The sequence below is a fragment of the Amblyomma mixtum genome, chromosome 8, assembly GCF_055824585.1.
Source record: "Amblyomma mixtum isolate Tamu chromosome 8, ASM5582458v1, whole genome shotgun sequence".
NCBI classification, from domain to species: domain Eukaryota; kingdom Metazoa; phylum Arthropoda; class Arachnida; order Ixodida; family Ixodidae; genus Amblyomma; species Amblyomma mixtum.
Genome location: NC_143019.1, coordinates 97,522,933 through 97,543,657, shown reverse-complemented (window position 1 = coordinate 97,543,657; position 20,725 = coordinate 97,522,933). Strand labels below are relative to the sequence as shown.

Sequence of the window (20,725 nt, the reverse complement as noted above, 5' to 3'; positions counted from 1 at the left end):
ACTGTGAAGGAGTGGTGGTATTTTCGGATATTTGCGTCACAGCAGGCCTTCTCTGCAAGGAACAGCAGTGAAAGAGTCTAAAGCATTGTTCAGCAAGTTTTTTCTAGAGTGCAAAATATTTTATACGCCCATAGCTCTGACAAAGTTTCGGAATATTTGTCTTTCGCATATGTGAAACGAAGCTGTTTTTTTTATTTCGCCCAAACGAAACACTCTCTGTGAAATATGTTAGCACAGGGACGGTGTAGATGGATCGTTTATTATCCATTATCTTCGACTTTCGCCTTGTGCTTTCGTTGAACTTGGTGGAAATTTAATCTCGGTGCAAAGCAGCGCACTGCAATATGTCTATTCAGCTTAGTCCAGCCTGCCTCACCTCTATTTCCAGCGTTATTTAAGGAAAGGGCAGATTCTAAAATAACTTAAAATCATTTTAATAATGTTCTTGTGATCCTATTTCTCAACATTATTGAGCTCCAGTCATGGGTAGTATCGAAGATTCTGTAAATCCTGGTTACTATCTTTCGACATATCTTGTGCATCGTTATTGTGTATCGCTTGCTGAAAATATAAGATTAGTTTCGTTTACTGGGGTTTAGCGTCCCAAAGCAACTAAGGATATGAGAGACGCCGTAGTGAAGGGCTCCGGAAATTTCGACCACCTGGGGTTCTTTAACGTGCACTCACATCGCACAGTACACGGGCCTCTAGAATTTCGCCTCCATCGAAATTCGGCAGCCCCCGCCGGAATCGAACCCGCGTCTTTCGGGTCAGCAGCCGAGCGCCGTAACCACTGAGCCACCGCAGCGGGGCTGAAAATATAAGGGTTGAACTATCGTTCTCGTAAGTACAGGTTTAGTGTATTGCGTATTTTGGCCGATAGGCAATAGCAAAAAAAAAATGAGTGCACTGCAGATTTGAGGTCGCTATGGGTCAGACTTTCGGCCAGTGAAGCTCCTTCAAGTGGTAAAGTTCTGAGAAAAGGAACTGAGTGCAATAACTAAGAGAACACGGTGCTCCCGTTTTCCGGTTCAGTTTTCTTTCTTCCTACGTTCCTGGTTTGGCAAGTAGGTGACGTATACCTTGCGCTTCTGCACGCTTGGCAAACGAAGGGATCCGGAGATAAGGTCTCCGTTGTCGCAGAAACAGCACCCCTGCATTAATATTTCAGGTTGCGATGAACATTAAAACAGAACGATTTGCGCCGCAGTTCTTAGTAGCTTACGGAATGTTAGTTGTTTACATTCTCGGCACTATAAACGTAAGGCATTGGTCAGTTGTGTAATCAGGGTCGGAACCTTGAATTGCAGCAGATGGAACATTTTTTTCTTTCAAAGAAGCAGGTGCTAAAACATACAATATTTCTCGAGGAGGTGCTAGTGAATATAGAGTTTGTGTCTGTGCGTCCTTGTCCTGCGTCTGTTTTGTTGGTTCAACCTTAGCGCATTATGAACCAACTAGCCCGACAATTCACACTATTTAACTATACTATCACGATCTTAGAGTCGATGTCTCTATATCCTTAACTCTTATGCGCTTCTAAAAGGCAACTCCATAAAATACAACACAGCACAGCGCTCGTCTACCCTGTACAGAAGCTAGTTTCAATTTCCTTCTCTTAAAGATTTGGCGAATCGTATTGTTCCTTCGGACCGTACGTTTCAGGAAATCATGTCATGTAATTAGGTAAAAGCAACTGTTAACTAACACATATAAGCAAAATATGTTATAAGTAAACATAACATCTCACCCTTTTAGTTTTGTTCTTTTTCTTCCAGGATTCAACGGGCAGTGTTCATATATATATTATTCATTGAGTGAAAGAGGACACAATTTCAATAATTTCTTCGTTTCTTTCCTTTTTTTTGTCCCTGCTGAGGTACTTACCAATTACACTTTTAAAGTAATCCGCATAACAAATAACACCGGCTGAGATTCCTTTACTTTGTCGTTAATCTTGAAGATTAGGAAATTAAGAAGATTAACATTAAGGTGGAAGAAATTCATTTTTCAGATTTCTATGTTGAACACAACTTTCAGAGAAATTTTGACTACCTAGGAAGCTAATCATTTTGATGTAAAATGAAATTCTTCACATTTGTGGTCACGAACGCATTCATAGGCAGCTAAGCAGTAATAGATTTCGAGATGTTCGCACGAGTGCAGATTTTTTCTGAGAGGGACAATTGCCAAAGAATTGGAGGCGTTCTTAAGCCAATTGTTTGTAAGTTCTAAATTGTTTTACAAGCACCTTGCTTCGACAAAGATTACCATTATTTTAATCTTTCTGACATATCAGAAGAAAGTATCTTTTTTTTCCATAAACAACAGTCATCATGAGTTGCGGTATCACCAGGAAGTTTATTTATTTTTATTTATTTATATATTTAAGTAATACTGCCAGCCTTTTAACCAAGGCAGTTCGCAGGAGTGCGCACCGCATAAACTGCACGTTGACAAGCAATGACAAGAAGAAAGAAGTTTGTTACTAAAAATTCTTAAACCATCTTGAAAAAGACTCGAGTGTTGGACATTCCGTGAGAGCGCGCCTCCGACTATTTCATTCTCTAGAGATTCGAGGCAAGAAGAAATTTTCGAAACCACAAGTGCTGCATGTAAAGTCCATTAGTGGTTCAAAAAGATGTGATCGTCTTGGGGTTCGAGAGACGTCTCGGATGTACTGCTCGCTATTCACTTTCATTTCACCATAGTAGATTAATTGCTTGTATTTTAGTCTTTCTCGTCATCTTCTTTCCTGCAGTGTTTCTAGGTTTGCGCTGCCTAAAAGGAGGCTCAGTGATGCTTCCCAGCAATATGAATTATGAATGGATCGATGTTATTTTTTCTGTGCACTTTTAAGTTTGGTAATGCTGGCTTAGGTGTACGGATCTGAAATTACTGCTGCGTATTCCAGGATGTGCCTAATAGACGTGTTATAGGCGAATAACTCAATTTAATGTGTGAATTGTCGCAGCTACCTTCTTAAAAACCTAGCTTACACATTGCTTTCTTATTTTATGTAAGTAATATTGTCAATTAGTTAAGATTTACTTAAGATCTGCTGCGGCTACGACGGCTAGGTATGTGCAGATTTCTACGAAGGATAAACGCTAATCATTAGTGTGCCATGAAAAATTCAAGGATGCTTTTTGCGTGTTATCCTGATGGCTACTGTCTTTTTCTCATTTATTTTCATCTGCCATTTTGACCAGCAGGATTCTGTTGTTAATAAGGCTACCGGTAGTAGGGAGAGATCATTTGGGCTTTTGATTTCCTAATAGAGGATGAAGTTGTCCACAACTAGCTTAACCTTCACTGGTATATGCCAAATAATCTCATTGATGAAAACAAAGAAGAAAAATGCCTCAAGCACACATCCCTGCGGTATGCCGGACTTGACTGATTGCTGCACTTGAACCTACGCCTCCAAGAAATACACTCTGTTGCCGAAAAGACACGTATGCCTCTATCCATGCAACCAATGTCCTGTTCAGCAATATGACATACAATTTTAGAAGTAGCTCCTGGCGGGACACACGATCAAAAGCCTTTTGAAAATCTAGATATGAGACATCAATTTCACCTTGCTTATCTAAAACTGCGGCTAAATCATGAATTGTTTGCCGTAACTGCCTTATTATGGAGAATCCTATGCGGAAGCGAGTTGCCTGCATTCAATTAAGGTAATATTTTCACGAAAAGCCCAGATATGCATAAAGATAATGTGTTCGAGTGTTCTGGCACAGGGGACTGGTCATGAAGTCGGCCTGTATGAACAAAGAAGTAAAGTGTTTCCTGATCTCGGCAGAGGCACCATCTTTCCATATTCCCAGAGAGTTGGAATCTCTGCTGCAATAATGTTTCATTAAAGAACACACACGTGTATTGTGCGCACCCTTCAGCATATCTGACAATGTAGGAATTAACTTACGCGATCTATGCATGACAATTTTTTTCCATCACTTTTTAGCGGGAGCAAGAACTCACCTTCGGATATAGTTACATCATCGATCGGAGCAACGTCATTATACATTTTAAAGTTTGGCCTTCTACTATTATCATCATGAGCTCTGAGCAGAAAAACATCTTGAAAGATTCTGCGATTAACGAATTATCAGTTATAGTTATTCCATATTCACAAAAGTTTTTTACTGGAGTCTTCTTTGGCCTGAAGTGCCACCGAAACTTTGGTGGGGACGAGAGGAGAAGAATCAGGGCGGACATTGACGATCTAACGTGCGGCAGACGAACGCCTTTTCGCGCCGATTTTACTGCCTCTGTTCTGTTAGTCGCTTGCGCTGTGCTTCACTACCTTTTCAACTTCGCTGCCGCCGGCTGAGTCCGGTGCTGTCTTTTTTCTTGCGCCAGTCGACATTCTTTTATGCCGTCGGTGCTCAAGAAGAGTTGGGCCCGGCTGCGAGGCTAGGCCCGCCGCAGCGCAGAGGGAGGCTAGGTTACGGCGTATTATATCATTGTTGACGTCATCAGAAGACTGACAGCTATAGTGTGACAGACGGACGGACGGATGGAAGTAATGATGAGCCATTAAAGGCTTTCGCCTTAAAAGTTTTCATTGAAACGTTATGGTATTACTCTTTGGCTTCATTTATCGATTGCTTTAGCTGCACACACGTTTCAGCAAGTTTCCTAGCCGTGTACACGGATGGGAGCTCCCGATGCTGTTTTCTTATCTTTTTCACCTTTCATCCCTGCAGCACAATCTCTTTGGTCACCCGCGGGGGTTTGTAGTCGTACTAAAGTTTTTTTTGCGCACTTCAAAACAATGTTTTTAAAGAGCATCATAAGTCATCAACAAAAATTTCGTTTGTGTGGCAAAGAACAAGGAAATAAGAAAAAGATGTAAAATGCGTCCAAAATTGCAACATCATCAGCGCGGCTAAACAATATTCCCATGCGTTCTCTGGGTTGTTTTTGGAAACAAATTTCAATGGCATTTTCAGATAAACGATACTGTGGTCGTATATGCCTTTCAGAACATTCTTTTTTGGGGCCTCATGAAGAATGCTGTTACCAACCAGGAAATGGTCTAGAATAGACAAAGTGCCACTTTGAGTCCGGGTGGGCTCTGTAACTAATTTGGTCAAATCGCGAAAAGCCAGAAGGGTGACAAAAGCTTCCGCGCTATTACACAGCGGTTTGGGGAGTTGCGTGTCCCACTCAATTGACGGAACATCAAAATCATCACCGAATTAGTACTTTTAATGGGCGATCAGAATTCATTATTCCTATCAAAAACACATTATCGGTTCGGCGGTCGGTAAAACATTATTATGATCAGGCTAAGCTCGTGCAGAAGCACCTTTACAATGACGCACTTGACATGCGGTATATCAGGAAGCCTCGTAATTTGTAAACATTCTCCAGCCATTACTCTCCATCCATAATAGGCCACAAAAACTGCCACGTTGGCCACATAACTGAATATCGGTTCAGATCAACGCAGATTGCACCTCTGAGTTGGAGGTTATTAACACTCAGCTCTGTAAACTTTCAGGCAGTACCTGGTAAAATACGTGCTCCGTGTAATGGAGCTCTTCTTAAATCAAGTGAGCAGGCTAAATTTTTGTTCACATCAGCAATTGAGAAATTCTTAACAAAAACGCCGCTCGTTCAATGCTTGTAAGGCCGCTGGACTGGCGTTATTTTTTTTTATTGTAGACTGCAGGACAGGATACTAAAGCAGTTTAGGTTGAACACCGACCGGCCGATAAATGAAGTTCGCAATGTACACTACGAATTTGCATTTATATCTTTCATTGTGCTCTTTACTGTGCAGACTGCAAACGTTGCAGTGCGTAAAGACCATTGCAGAATATACCGGGTGTTTCAGCAAAGGTGAACAAGCATTTTTGCAAAAAAGCCTATTGTGAGGTATAAAGGTGGCCTCCGTGCCACAACTGTACGTGCTTTGGCCGGCACAAAAAAAAAACAGGCGAATTTTGTTTCCTAGTAGCACCGTAAACTAATTATGATAATTTACTTTTTAACTTGCATTTGAGAACTTCGAAGATACGTTTCCGTCAATTAGTAATGGCCATATCAGTTGATTAGAATTTCAAAACCAGGCTCATCCATTCTCTATGCCTCCGACAAATTTTTAGGGAGGTCACTATTAACCTCACCAGCACTGTTATCTTCGGGGCCTAGGCCTGCATGGCCTCTGTCCTTTCCATCGGACGCAGTGCCATGCTTCCCGCCGCCCGCGTACCTCAGCTGGAGCATCTTTAGATGTTCCTGCTCCTTCCTCTCCATCTGTTTCATCCGCTCCTGAAACTTCAACTCAAGGCAGCGAATAGTTTTTGCCCTGCCTCTGAGAGTAAAACGCCTTGAAGCGTTTGCAGTTGGCGTAATTTAGAACTGAAGTTCTTACTGGCATCCACTGTTCATCGTCTGCACCCTAAGCCTCAGAGGTGGGTTGATTCCATTTTGAGATTAGGTCAAGCCTGTTTACACCCGTGAACAGCCATGTTCATCGGCAATCAAATTCGGCCAAAGTCATACCAAGGAAAAATTTTTGGGCGGAGCATGCCACATTCCGGCATGGGCCGCGTTGAGGATGCTTCATGCTACATCTTAGCGACCCATAATTCAATTTTCGTCGGTTTCATTCAATGTCACTTCAAGGTCAAAATCCGGTGGTTAGTGGTTGGTGGGTTGGTAACAATGTTCTTTAAAAATTCGGTGGTTAGAGCGTTGTTTATGCAGGGCGCACGTTCTCGACGCACCTACTGCTTCTCAGGTAGCAACCCTTTAATGTTCGTTCATTTTGGCCCAGAACAATTCAAGGACACGTTTCGGGTAGTCCATGCAATAACTGAGCAAAGACCATGCGAGTGTGTGCCATTTTACATTTCCGGCCTTCAGAGCCGTTTCCAAATGCCTTCACAGCAGTTTTAGAGCAGAGGCAAATTCGTCCACGTGAGTCGCAAGAGGCTTCACTCATCGTACGGCCTTTGCCGAGAATGCAGCTAGAAGTGCTTTTTCACGCACAAAAAATGGGGTTTCTTGCCTGACAGTCGCAAGAACAATACACTACTATTGGAACCATCCATTCATTCAAAGGAAAGATTCACTGTAGGCTGAGTGACCCGTTTACTATGCAGAGACCCTATTTCCACGCAACGGCAGTCCATACGCTCTTATAGTGTATAGAAGGTTCAGAATATGCAGCCCTGGTGGTAGACTGAGAAGTAAAGGCTTCCTAAACTACATCTACGCACACTTGGAACCGCCCGTGCACCCGTTTCAACCCAGTCCGCAGTTGTGTTATCTAAGGCACAGCCAATAGACTCGACGAGGGGAATGGTCGTTTGGGCACGCGCAGGTTAAGTTGAGGGCCAACAAATGGCACAAGAGTGAGAGTCGAGGAAGTAGAGGGCGCGTCGTACGAAGGAAAAAGCACAGGGGCGGGGAAATGTTCTTATCGGGATTTCCGCAGAAGCGCCGGCGCTAAAAGGAATGAAAAGATGGTCACTGTTCAACGGTGATCCCGGTGGGGCCATGACTGAAGGTGCTGTCGAACCAAAGCTGTCGAACCAGATATCTACGCTGAACTTCAAGTTGAAGGCTGACCGCTAGTTTGTTTGCCATAGCACAGCACTTTATTTGAATTTTAGAAGACCGAAACCCCCCCCCCCCCCCCAAAAAAAAAAAAAAAGAAATCAGAGTATACGTATGCAGCGCCATCTCCGACAGCTTCGGCGAATTGTCGGCATCATTCGGGTGGGAACTTTGAAGCCAATATTAATTCCAAGTTACCACACGCCTTCTGGTCACTTACCCAAAGGTGGGAAAAAAAGTCTCCCACCGCGGCGTTCATCTCCTTTTTGTATCGTGAGCAGCGACCGAGTTATATCTGGAACGCGCCTTTAAGTAACTCGATCCTGTGTTCCACATATAAGTTTCGTGAAAAAACGACTACTTGGCTCTTCCAGTACTATGAACGTGTTCACTTTAAAATGCACTTACAAAGGAGTCAAAGGGGCTCCAAAAGAGTGTGCCCCACTTAGAAAAAGCCAAAAAGACTTTCTATTTAGATAAAATAAATGGAACATGGCTTTAACCGGAACATATGTGTAACCTATAATTAGGGTGTATCATCGAGCACTTCGATCCCTCCGCGCGAGCGCATGTTGAAACGGGTGAAAGTGGCCCTGGCACTGATGCTGAATAACAGCAAAGGGGCCAAGAGAAGGAGTATGATAATTGGATATCCGAGACGTTTCCTAAGCTATTATGATAGCAACTACACCGTCAAAGAATAGGAATGCCTTGCACTAATCTTCACATTCCAGCGGCTTGTCTCATTCTTTTACCGACTTCCATTCACTATCTCAATTTAATGGAACTCTGTCTACCGGCTGATCAACCTTCATGATCCCTGGACAGCAAAGGGAGACAAAGACGCTGTAGACACTGCAAATGCTGGAGACAGCGCCTTTGGTTTCGCCTCACGCGAGACCAAAGACGATCTCTCAAGAGAGTCTCAAGAGATGGCCTGTCAAGAGACTGGCGTCCGGCACAGCGCCTCTTACTGGACCCTGTCGTCCGTGAAGGCTAAAACTGCTAAATATATAATGAGCTGAATGAAATGTTCTCCAGATCAATGAGTACTCCACCGAAAGACGTTATGAGTGATGGAGAAAAAGCTGAGGATGAATTTAATAATGTGGAAAGCGACCGGAAGAGTTTGTTTCTATAGAAATAAGCCATTACGAATAGCCTACAGGATTAGTGGCCTCCGAAAGCAATGCCCTGTCGCTAAGACTTGGTAACTACCTCTTCAGCCCAATACGCACTTTTCGGTAACAGCATGTAGAACATACGCCACCTGCGCACAGAAAATAAGCAGCAACACCTTGTATCAGTATTGTTCAACACCACCCTGCATTTTTGTAAAGATGTGGATTTGCACTGTGAGCTGGTTGAAGTATAAAGTGTGGTCGGAATGGTAATGAAAACGAAACAACTAATCACACTAATCATTTGCTGCGTTTTCATTTTGCGTTCTTATGCCGCGGATTGACTTGGCAGGTTGTAGGAAAGCATTTAATATACGTTATTCTTTGTTCATCATCAATGAGTTCAAAAACATATCTTCATAGGTCGTGCTCTTTGCAAGAAAAGGAAGAAAGTGAATGGGCTCATTGCAATGTTTTGGTGGATCAGCTGTGAAATGAAGTTATCACATGCAGAACCCAAAAACCATATTGCAGCAACGCAGACGCAAGAGATATATCACCTCGGCCTCTCAAAACATAGGACAAATCGGCTGTGAACGAAGTACAGAATATTGCACTTTTAATAGGATAAAAAATTGAGGATTTGTACCATGACCCCTCGCCAACAAATTGAAGTATGGCAATGGAACTGCAGGGGGCTCCGCAACAAACGGGGAAACCTGCAGTTTCACATCTAAAACCTAGGTAGACAACTGGACGTGATAGCCCTTCAAGAAGCTAGCGGCCCGGAGAAAAAACCGGGTTATAAAGCATTCATTCCCCCCTCGAACGCAGTGACGACGGCGACGACCCCGTTCACCGGAACCTTTGTGCAACGCAATATTACGGCGATACAACACGCTATAGACAGTTGTAACGAACAATATACGTAACTAGAAATTGTGCCGAGGAAAAGGGAGGCACAAATCTATTCATTCTTAACTTATACAGTTCAACGAAAGACAGAAGGCCAGTAATTCCCCACCTACTGCATAAATCAACGCGCCTGGCCGCCAGGACACAACTCCTGGTGGTAGGCGACTTTAACGCCCAAAATTCGGTTTGGGGTTATCGCAAAAACAACCCCAAGGGCACAAAGCTGCGGCAAACGATCCAAAACCTGGGCCTTACAATTCTTAACGATACCCAAGAAAACACACGGGTCGGAAATAGCGTTAGCGTAGATACCTCACCGGATCTCATGCTCTCCAAAAACATTCGCAACGCCCACTGGTCCAACACGAAACGCACGCTGGGAAGCGACCATCACATAATAGCCACGTTTGACACTAAACTGCATAGACTGCCCCGCATGCGCACCCGTATTGCCGACTGGGATAGGTTTAGACGCTGACGATAGTAGACTGCCCCCGGTCAGATCAGCAGCCTAACGGAGTGGATCGCTGCACTCACAGACGACGTCAAGACCACCACGGTCGAGACGCCTCTTGAGGAGCCGCATCAAACGACAGACTCTAAACTCCTCCACATTTGGAAAGCGCAAGCCAGCCTGCTAAATCGCTGGAAGATACAGAGACACAAAAGAAACTTAAGCAAGCGTATGGCGCTACTCGAGCACCAAATTGAAGCCTACTCACTAGAACTGCAAAAAAAAAACAATGGGACCAAATTTGTCATAATATGAATAGGAAGATGGGATGCAAAAAGATATGGCTCTTGCTCTGCCACCTGCTCGATCCAATAAACACAAAATGCACACAATGCGACCAACTCATGCGACTAATTCACCAGCATCAGGGTATAGACGCAGAGATACTCGCCGAACTGCAAAAACGCTACCTGAACATGTCGCATACGGACCCCCGACCCGCATACGAGGTACTTCCCAATGAGACCCTGGACGCAGACGTAGTAGATGCCGAGGTCTGGTTTGCTCTGGGCCAGCTTCGTACCACCTCCGCGGCGAGACCGAACGGAGTCTCAAACAAGACGCTCAGAAACCTGGACCCCAAGTCTGTCGCGGCTCTGACACACCTAATGAACACCTACTGGAGGGAAGGCGAGATCCCCCAGGAATGGAGGCATGCACGTGTTACCTTCATCCCTAAACCGGGCAAGAAACTCTCGATTGAGAATCTGCGGCCCATCTCTCTCACGTCTTGCATCCTAAAAATCCTGGAGCATGTCATTCTTAACTGATTGCAAAACTACGCGAAAGACCCCGCCGTACTTCCTCTCACAATGATTGGCTTTAGGGCTAGCTTGTCCACGCAGGACGTGATGCTCCAGCTTAAGAAGGACGTGCTGGACCCTCCACGCGGAACCGGGACGAAGGCAGTGCTCGGGCTAGACCTGAACAAGGCCTTCGGCAACGTCTCGCATGAGGTCATCCTCACGAACCTCTCCAAACTAGACCCGGGAGAAGGGACATTCAATTACTTCCGATCATTCTTATCCGAGCGGACCGCAGAGCTTGCGTTAGGTGGCCTCAAATCAGAGCGCATTCCTCTGGGAAGCCGAGGCACGCCACAGGGCTCGGTGCTCTCGCGTTTCCTCTTTAACCTTGCACTCATTACATCATCATTATCATCAGCCTGTCTACACCCACTGCTGGGAAAAGGCTTCTCCCATGTCTTTCCAATTAACACTGTCCTTTGTCAGTTGCCGTCACTGTATCCCCGCAAACTTCTTAATCTCATCCGCCCACCTAACTTTCTGCCGTTCCCTGCTACGTTTCCTTTCTCTTGGAATCCACTCCGCTAACCTTAAGGACCTGCCGTTATCCTGCCTTAGCATTACATGCCCTGCCCAAACCCATTTCTTCCTCTTGATTTCAACTAAGATGTCATTAGCCCCCGTTTGTTCCCTCGCCCACTCCGCCCTCTTCCGATCTCTTAACGTTACACCTGTCATTTTCCTTTCTATAGCTTTTCATTACATTGCCCCCAAACTCGCCGCCTTGCCGGGCCTGCAGCACACCTTATACACGGGTGACATTACCCTGTGGGTAACCACTTGAAAAGACGGCCAAATAGAGGATACCCTGCAGCAGGCAGTTGACATAATTGAAACTTATGCGTCGGGAGCGGGCCTTGAATGCTCGCACACGAAATCGGAACAGCTAGTTCTTAGGGCCAAGCCACGCGGTAGAAACGCAAACCTGACCCCGCCGACCCCTCTGAATGTATATGTTCAAGAACTTCCGGTCAAGGAAGTCCAAACCATACGCATACTGGGCATGTATATACAGAACAATCGCAAAACACCGAAACAGTCAAAAGACTCACGACCACGGTCAATCAGACTGTAATCAGAGGGATCTCCAGCAAAAGATGAGGTATGAAAGAGAAAGATCAGTGTCGACTTGTGGAGGCTTTCGTGCTAAGCAGGATCGTCTACTCCCTCCCTTACCGGTAACTACATCTTGCGGAAAGGAACAAGGTTGAAGCTACAATCCGGCATGCCTATAAGGCAGCCCTTGGGCTCCGGCACAGTACGTCTACGGAAAGGTTTCTGGCCCTCGGGGTTCACACCACACTCTCCGAGCTGTGCGAGAGGCACCTCGGTTCGCAGCTCGGACGACGATCGCGGGAAGGGCCATCCTATACGGACTGAAGATGTGCGAACAGCTGCCAGAGAGGGACGCGAAAACACAGTTACCCACGCACATCAAGAGAGCTCTTTTGATTAATCCCCTACCCAAGAACATCCATCCCGCGCACCACGAAGGCCGACGCACAGCGAGAGCTCGCGCTCTATACACCAAATACGGCCGACACGAACGTGGCGTACTTGGACGCAACGGAATACCGACAAACCCCGAGAAAAGCGCTTGCACTGGTCGCAGTGAACGGGAACGGCGCCCCGTTGGAGGCCACGTCAACAGAAACCAGCTCCTCCGAGAGTGCAGAGGTAGCGGCGATAGCCTTAGCTATATCGAAGACGCGTGCTGATATTATATTCAGCGACACCAAAACAGGCATTCGCAATTCCGCGAGGGGCCATATCACATCCACCACACTCCGCATGTTTCAAAACACCCCCCTTCCGTTTAGAGAAGTTGAATTGATCTGGGTCCCGGCCCACTCGTCGAATCCGGGGAACGAGGCGGTGAGCACGGGCAGTGAGCGCGGCCTCCGAACCGAATTTCACCAGTGACGGGTTGATCTCATTTCATGACATCACCAATCACTCTAGGCTGGAGAGGCGCGCATATCCCCCCCCCCCCCCCCCCCCCAAATCGTTAAATCGTTAACAGTAGCGCAGGAAGTTACCTGGCGCCGACTGCAGACACGCTCCCCTTTTGAATCCGGCAGTGCTTGCCGTCATGTACCCTGGCCAATACGACCCAAACTTGCATAAATGTGGCGAAAGCGCCACATACGACCACATTCTCTGGAACTGCGCAAATGATCCGCCTCCGGCGGACTTGATACAGCTCCCTTCTCCCGAGCGGATCGAGCGCGCCAATGAGGTCGCCGCCAGCCATGGGCTAGCGGCCATCTAGTACGTGTCTCCTGCAACCTGCTCTCGACGCAATAAATGTTTTCCAATCCAATTGTACTTGTTCTCTTCCTAAATTATATGCTCTAGGTATTGAGCGCCGAGACCAACATTTTATTTCGCTTGTGAACTGAAGGAAGAGCACTGGCGATGGCACTCATTTTAGGAAGGTATTGTCGCGAATTGGGTGACGCGTCGCCAACTGCCGTAGGAGAACGCTATCGCGTGTAGGTTCGAAGAAGAAAACAAACAGATCAAACAAAAGAAAACGAACCCATGTTTATGCCTTAAAAGAAAGAAGCAAACAAAAGAAACGAAAACAACAACCTAAAAACACACACGCGACACGCGTACAACACTACAGATGAAAGGAAAGAGTTCAACAGATAAGAAGCGTCCTTGGTGAAGCGGAAATGCCTTGCAGGCAGCAAGGAAACGGGTTGATCACTTGTGATGCGTCGCTGGCGCTGTGGAGAAGAAAGCGGTGGTAGAGAGACACGTGGTAAGGAGCGGAGATGAACACGGGAAGACACTTATGAACTCCTGTCAGCCGCCCCAAGTAGTTGCAGTAGCAGCAGGGAAACCGTAGCAAAGTACCATCGACCTTATCCCGAGACCCCGTAGGATTATGCCAGATATCCAGGGAAGTCGAGAATAACGGCCTGAGGGGCGAGTTGATGCATGATGAAATGAACGCCGGAGCAGCAAGGACACTAACATGTGGTGCCCCCTTCTTTTTAGTGTCCTTGTTGCGCCAGCGTTCATTTGATCCAAGGAAGCCTCGGAAGTCGGGACCCTCAATCCATCGAGTGCCACCGTCAGACGGACGCAATAGGCTTGCGTCGGTATCCAAGGGAGTCCACGGCAGCACGGACCCAACGTCCGACGGCCGCCACCTCCACGCTTGAAACGGACGCGATAGGCTTGTGTCGGTGATCCAAGGAAAGTCCACGGCAACACGGAGCCAACGTTCGACGGCTACCACCTCCACGCTTGAATGACCAGACATCCACTGCGGTGTCTTCCATCCCACCTCGGTTTGCTGACACGTCAGCTCTCCGCTCCTCGCGCCCGCCTCGTGTACCCCCCAACGCAGGGCTGGCACGCGCGGCGCTCCGCTGTCCGACCCACCACCGTCGACGCGCCGCGTTCAAAAATCCCTGGACGATTCCGTGTGCACATCACAGGTACGCACACAGTCTGACAACTCGTTCCGGCTTTGCAGCTTTTTCCCAGACACTGTGTTTCATTTTTAGACGTTGTTAGTTTACTTCAATTCATAAATCCCTGAAATCATAGAGCAGCGGTTATAAGAAGCCAGATAATTATTGCCACAGCCAACTCCCATCTTACACGTTAACGTTCCTTTCACGCCTTTTAGAATGCATATGGCAAGGTGCATCACCTTTTCCTTGCCTATTATGTGGGTGATAATTATTTTCTACATTCTACTAATTGCTCCAAAGCACTAAACATATCTTTTCAAACATTGGCCCAATTCAAAGAGCATGTGCAGAGGAAAGGTATTGCATGACAGTTCAGTAGTGTAGGAACTAAAATGAAAAGTCAAATTGCTGCCCCAACAGATTACCCCGGTAAAAAGAACGGGGTGCATTACTCCCAGCTTTTTCTTTCAGCAGTTAAATATTAAAGCAGCGAACCCTTAGAGCTGCGCACCACGGCTATTTCGTCACCACCATTCGCCACCTAATGAATAGAGAGGAGAAAAAACGTACAATGCATGGCGCCAATGTCACTCCTGCGTGCATCATTTCTTCATTAGAAGCAGAGCTGGCAGCCTTCTGGCGCTCAGCACACATGATAATCGTTTCTGTGACAACTGCTCCACGATCGAATTGACAACGTACCTCCGCTGCGGGAAATAATGCTGAATATTCATGTATGATCAAAGATGTTTGCTCACATTCCCAGACCATAACGATATGATCGATAGTTGCAAAGAAGAAAGTATTCTATGCGAAAGCCGTCAAAGCGCCAGCATGACTGGCTGAACAAAAGCGACTCACTGGCGCCGCTATATTCGCAAGCTGGTGCACTTGAATCCTCTCTGAAGCACAAACGTCGTTGTTGTGACGTGATCCCTTCTCCAACGTCCCACAATCCTTACGAAAACGCACTTTTTAACGCTGTAACTCTCGCAGAATCCGCCTGTGGTGGTCGTTAAGCAGCACGTTCTTTAATTGCTTTCAAGGAGTCAATTTAAATGAGCCATTCTGAGCAGCCATAATAAATGTTGCACTGTTTTGAAACAGCTAAACCGAGTACACGTGAAAAGCGTTTGTCCATACTGGTTGGCTCATGATTTGCTTGCCTTCGTCGTCGCCACGTCTGGCAACGATATTAGACTCAGGTTAAGCTCAGATCGAGGTCAGGCTTATAGATATGGTCGTGCCGCGCACAGAAGTTACTTCAAGACGGCGATGAGCAATGCAGAGCACGAGGGTATATTGCAATTTAACACTAGGCGCGATGGGATGCGGAGATTTCACAGTACTCTCGTGTAGAGGCCACCGAAGGTTATCTCTTCGTGTCGCCATGAGTTCGACATCCAGTCGGGGCCATATTTTATAGATGTTCAATTTTTGCATAGTCCAAGGCCACCCCCAAGGTCAAGGTTCGCAAAATACTGGATGCCGATTAGAGGTCCTTAAGTTGTGCTTACGCGATAAAAAACGAGAAATCGGCGTTTTCGTGTCAATGAACTTCGCCGTGGAACGGAAATATGAAGCAGAAAAACTGTAGCCAGAAATTTGCTTATGAGAAGCATCCTGTCATGCCTCTCGGAAAGCAACCTTCGCCAAGATTTTTCTGTACACTACGAACTCCTAAACACAAACTATAAAATAAGCACACTGCAGAAGCGCGGCGGCAGCCTGAATTGAACCTAATTTCCTATAGTTCGGCGACGGAATCTAAGGGGTCTCAAAGATAGAATAAAGCACTAGGGCTTTATTTTGCAGTCTTCTATTTGGTACAGTCCAGCAAAATTTCTTTGAGAACTATTCCTGTTCAGGGTCCTGAACAACGCAATTGGCTGACTCGGTTGTGATGGAAATTTATTGCAATAAAATTTCAATAACGAAAGGGTGTCACGCATTGATACAAAATCTCCCCAGTGCTGTTCATCGCCTATTTATAGGAGGTGTTCCGAGGCCTGGATTGGAATAGTTGGGAATAAGAGTTAATTGAAAATACACAAGTATATTGTGATTCACTGACCACATTTCCTTGCTAAATCACTAAGTTAGGCATGTAGAGCAGAACGGTAGGTCTTAAAATTAACATGCAGGAAGCCAAAGCAATGTTGAACAGTCTCGCAAGTGAACAGCAGCGCAGAATTTGTAGCGAGCTCCAGGTCTGTGGTACGGAAATACGACTACTTAGTTAAGGTAGTGGAGGGTGACTGATAATGACAGAAAATTACGAGAAGAAAAAGAATGGACTGGAGCTCATATGGCAGGCTTTATCGGGAAACGAAAGGCAGTTTAACAATGACCCTCGAGAAAACGGTTGTGAAGAGTCTTGTGTTTTACATTTCTTTCATTAATCACATTCCGCTTTGCCTCGCGCGGCATGTTTGAGAAGTCGATGACGCACGCTCGTTGATGTCAGCCCCTGACGCTAGCTCGCCGGCTGCGCAGATTTTCCTCTCCCCGCACTCGACGGTTTCCTGAGCGCGCTGCTGCGCGCGCCACGCCGCCTGAGCAGGCGAGATTTTTCTTCTCATAAAAGGTGCCGGTAAGTGCATAGAACACGGTGTGTGCTCTGCAATGTCAGTGTTTGTGAAATATTCCTAGCTCTTGTAAATTTGTCAGTGCCAAGCAATCAAAATAGCAGAGGGAAGCAATGTGGTCATAGAATGAGATTTTAAAGCACCTCACGAAGCGTAGGGAAAGAAATGTCTGCAGAGAAGAGAAAACACTTCACGAAAGTCTGGAAGAAATGCAGTACACTACATAAACTCTCACAACAAGACAGACAAACGCTAAAAACGTTGCCCGTACAACTGACGCAAATGGGAAACTCCAAGAGGAGAGACAAGCCAAGAGCTTAAAGTACTCAAGAACATCCGCCATCTGGAATGAAGGAATACGGAGGACACCGTTATTAGCAATCATTGCATAATAGAAACAGTACACAAAGCAGATATCACGGGCAAATCTAACGAAGTAAACTAGAAGATTAAGAGGCACTTAGGGGATAGCGGCACGAGAAAGATCTTAATAACATAGAAACTTTGAAAGGCTGGGGAGAAGAACTGTCTAAAGCCAAAGCGAAATTCACAAAGTAAACACCGATATCTACATAACTCCACGCTACAGGTAGAAACATTGCTCCTGAGAGGTATTCTCTCATTCTCATCGGAAGGCCATCTTCGCCTAGATTTTTCTGTACACCACGAACTTCCAAACAGAAACTAAAACAAAAGCGCGCCGCAGAAGCGTGTGGCCAGCGTGAATTGAATCTAATCTCGTTTAGCTCGCGAACGAAACTTAGGTGGGCATCAAAATAGGATAAAGCTGTAGAATGACGGCAGATTGGGCGAGTTTGTATTCCATTTTAAAAAGAAAATTCAAACAGCGTTACACAGCTGGACCAGAAAGGGGAGGAGACAAACAGGGCGCCTCGTTTTCCTCCTCCTCTTTCTGGTCCAGCGGTTTAGCGCTGTTTGAATTTTCTTGTTACCATAGAATAAAGCACTTGGGATCTTTTTTCCAGCCTTGTGTCTGGTACATTCAAAGAGAATTTGAGAATTATTTCGTTTTCAGGGCCCCCAACGCCGCAGTTCCCCGCTTTGGTGGTGGTAGAATTTTACTGCCACAAAGAGTAGATTGAAATCTAACGTTCGACGAAAACTCGTCTGGTCGGGAAGAAGATTCATGAAGTCAATAGAAGGAACGCCGACCAAAAGGTTGTTGTTTAATATGAAGACGAAGACGTTTCGGCTTCCATACGGAAGCCTTGATCACTGGGCGGAAAGCCCAAAGCACATCGCTTAAGTGCACTGCAGTAATCGCCCCAGGCATCTTGCATACGTAGGCGGGAGATTGCCTGCGTTGTGGTTAAGAGTTTTTTCTGTTGATTGAATTATTAGGGATTCTAGATACCGACGTGACAGCCAATTCTTCTCTCTTGCGATGACTGAAGCTTCTTCCCAGGCTATTTTGTGCGTCGCGGCTTCCACGTGTTCCGCAAGTGCATTAGAAGCAATCCTCTTGTTCCTGACGTCGTTCTTGTGGTCCCTCAATCGTCTCTCGAAATTCCCGCTCTCGCCGATATAGCAGTAGTCGCAATCTGCGCAGGGAATCTTGTAGATGACGCCAGGAAACTTCTCTTTCTTTATCTTGTCTTTGACAGACACCAGCTCGTGCCTCAGCTTGCACGCCGGAACGTGAGCGACGTGTACGCCGTAAGTGCGTAAAACGCGAGCCAGAGACTCGCTCACGCCCGGTACATATGGGATAGCGGCTCGGGCTCGGCGCGGGGGACCAACTGGTTCTGACGGGCGTGATGACCGTTGAAGAACGGAATCAATGAAGTGCTTCGGGTAGCCGCATTCACTCAGTTCTCAGCGCACTTGGCGTAGGTCAGCAGCCCGATCTTCTGGTCTTGGGCAGATGTTTTTGGCACGTCGGACGAGGGAAGCCACGACGGAGCGTTTGTGCCAAACTGGGTGCACGGAATTAAAATGAAGGTACCGGCCTGTGTGGGTGTCCTTTCTATTAACTTTGAAAGAAAGGCGGGGGTTATGGCGTTCGACCAAAACGTCCAGGAAAGGAAGACGGCAAGCAGCCTCCTCCTCAGCCGTGAATTGAATGGAGTCTTCCATGCTATTGATGTGATCTGTGAAGGCACCTAGCGCATCCTTCTTGATAATGCAGAAACAGTCATCTACGTAACGTGCAAAAACTTTCGGGTGCGGTTCGAACGTGGCCAGTGCACGGTATTCTATTGCTTCCATGGTAAGGTTTGCGGTTGTCACCGATATAGATGCGCCCATCGCGGTTCCGTGAACTTGCTTGTAGACTGCATCCCGGAAAACAAAGTAAGTGTTCTCAAGGCAGAACTGCAACAGCTTCAGGAGATCTGATGTTTCGATAGGGGTTCGTTCACACAATCTGTCGCCATTCTGCAGCGCTGAATGGCACACATCCACAGCCAGATCAACGGGTACGCTGGAGAACAGCGACTTTACATCAAAGGACACCATGACCTCGTCGTCCTCAACCGTGACGTCACGTACTTTTTCAATGAAATCGAAAGAGTCACGTATGAAAGTCGAGCTCTTTCCATCGAGTGGCGCCAAAACCTTGTGCAAGTAGCCCGACAAGCGATATAAGGGCGACCGTGTAAAGTCAACTATCGGTCGCATCGGGACATTAGGCTTATTGCTTCTAATGCACTTGCGGAACACGTGGAAGCCGCGACGCACAAAATAGCCTGGGAAGAAGCTTCAGTCATCGCAAGAGAGAAGAATTGGCTGTCACGTCGGTATATAGAATCCCTAATAATTCAATCAACAGAAAAAACCCTTAACCACAACGCAGGCAATCTCCCGCCTACGTATGCAAGATGCCTAGGGCGATTACTGCAGTGCACTTAAGCGATGTGCTTTGGGCTTCCCGCCCAGTGATCAAGGCTTCCGTATGGAAGCCGAAACCTCTTCGTCTTCATATTAAACAACAACCTTTTGGTCGGCGTTCCTTCTATTGACTTCAAAGAGTAGAATAATAAGGGGCGTCAGGTAAAAAGACAAATTGTCGACTAGGCTACTTAGCGCCTGTTTATAGGAGGTATTCCGAGGCCTGCATTATGAAAAGTTTGTGGTAAGAGTAATGGAAAATACCTAAGTAATTTCTGATTTGCTGTTGCTGCTGACATTGCCTTGCTAAGTCACTCAGAAAGGCAGTGTAGAAAGGTAGGGAATAAAATGTTTGGGGTGTTGAATGGGAGGGTAAATACCTTTCCCCCGCTTAACCGCAGCTGACACAGTTCGAAGCCACCGGTCCGAATCCCGTGATCGCGTACGCTACCGAACGCACGCCGACCACTGCGGACCTTGCTCTGAGGGAACAAAGGAACGACACTAGCTGACACAAACAAGGCATTTATTGCTACAACAATAGCGCCCGCTGGCAACAGAATTCGCTGAGGAATCGAGGACGTCCGGCTCACCAGCACAGTTACGAGCGAACGTTCGCCAAGACTAGGGCAAGAGGAAATTCCGAGGCGGAACGGGACGAGCTGGCGGGAGCATGTTCCCCCCACAAGGCGCCCGCCGACGAAGAGCGGATCGTCGCGCTTGAACGTGAGCGCGCTTCCCAGGCCCGCGCAGAAAAGGGCCGTCTACCCCGCGTGCAGCAAACACGCCATCCGTGGCGCTCGTGTCGCTGCGAGACCGGCGCCCTTCCTTGTTATTTCAAGTAACTAACACGACTAAGAAGGGTACCTTGCGGGGAATCGAACCACAGGGGACGAGTTTAGGGTGCATTGCGGGG

General features: G+C 46.6%; 1 protein-coding gene across 1 annotated transcript in view; it reads left to right on the top strand.

Annotated features, from left to right (window-relative positions):
* The first annotated feature begins 10,943 nt into the window (after positions 1-10,943).
* The window catches only part of LOC149333647 (uncharacterized), a 64,141-nt gene continuing 54,359 nt past the window's right edge, over positions 10,944-20,725 (top strand). Inside the window, exon 1 of the mRNA XM_089557770.1 lies at positions 10,944-11,179. Coding sequence (XP_089413896.1) covers positions 10,944-11,179 — 236 coding nt within the window. The remainder of the gene's footprint in view (positions 11,180-20,725) is intronic.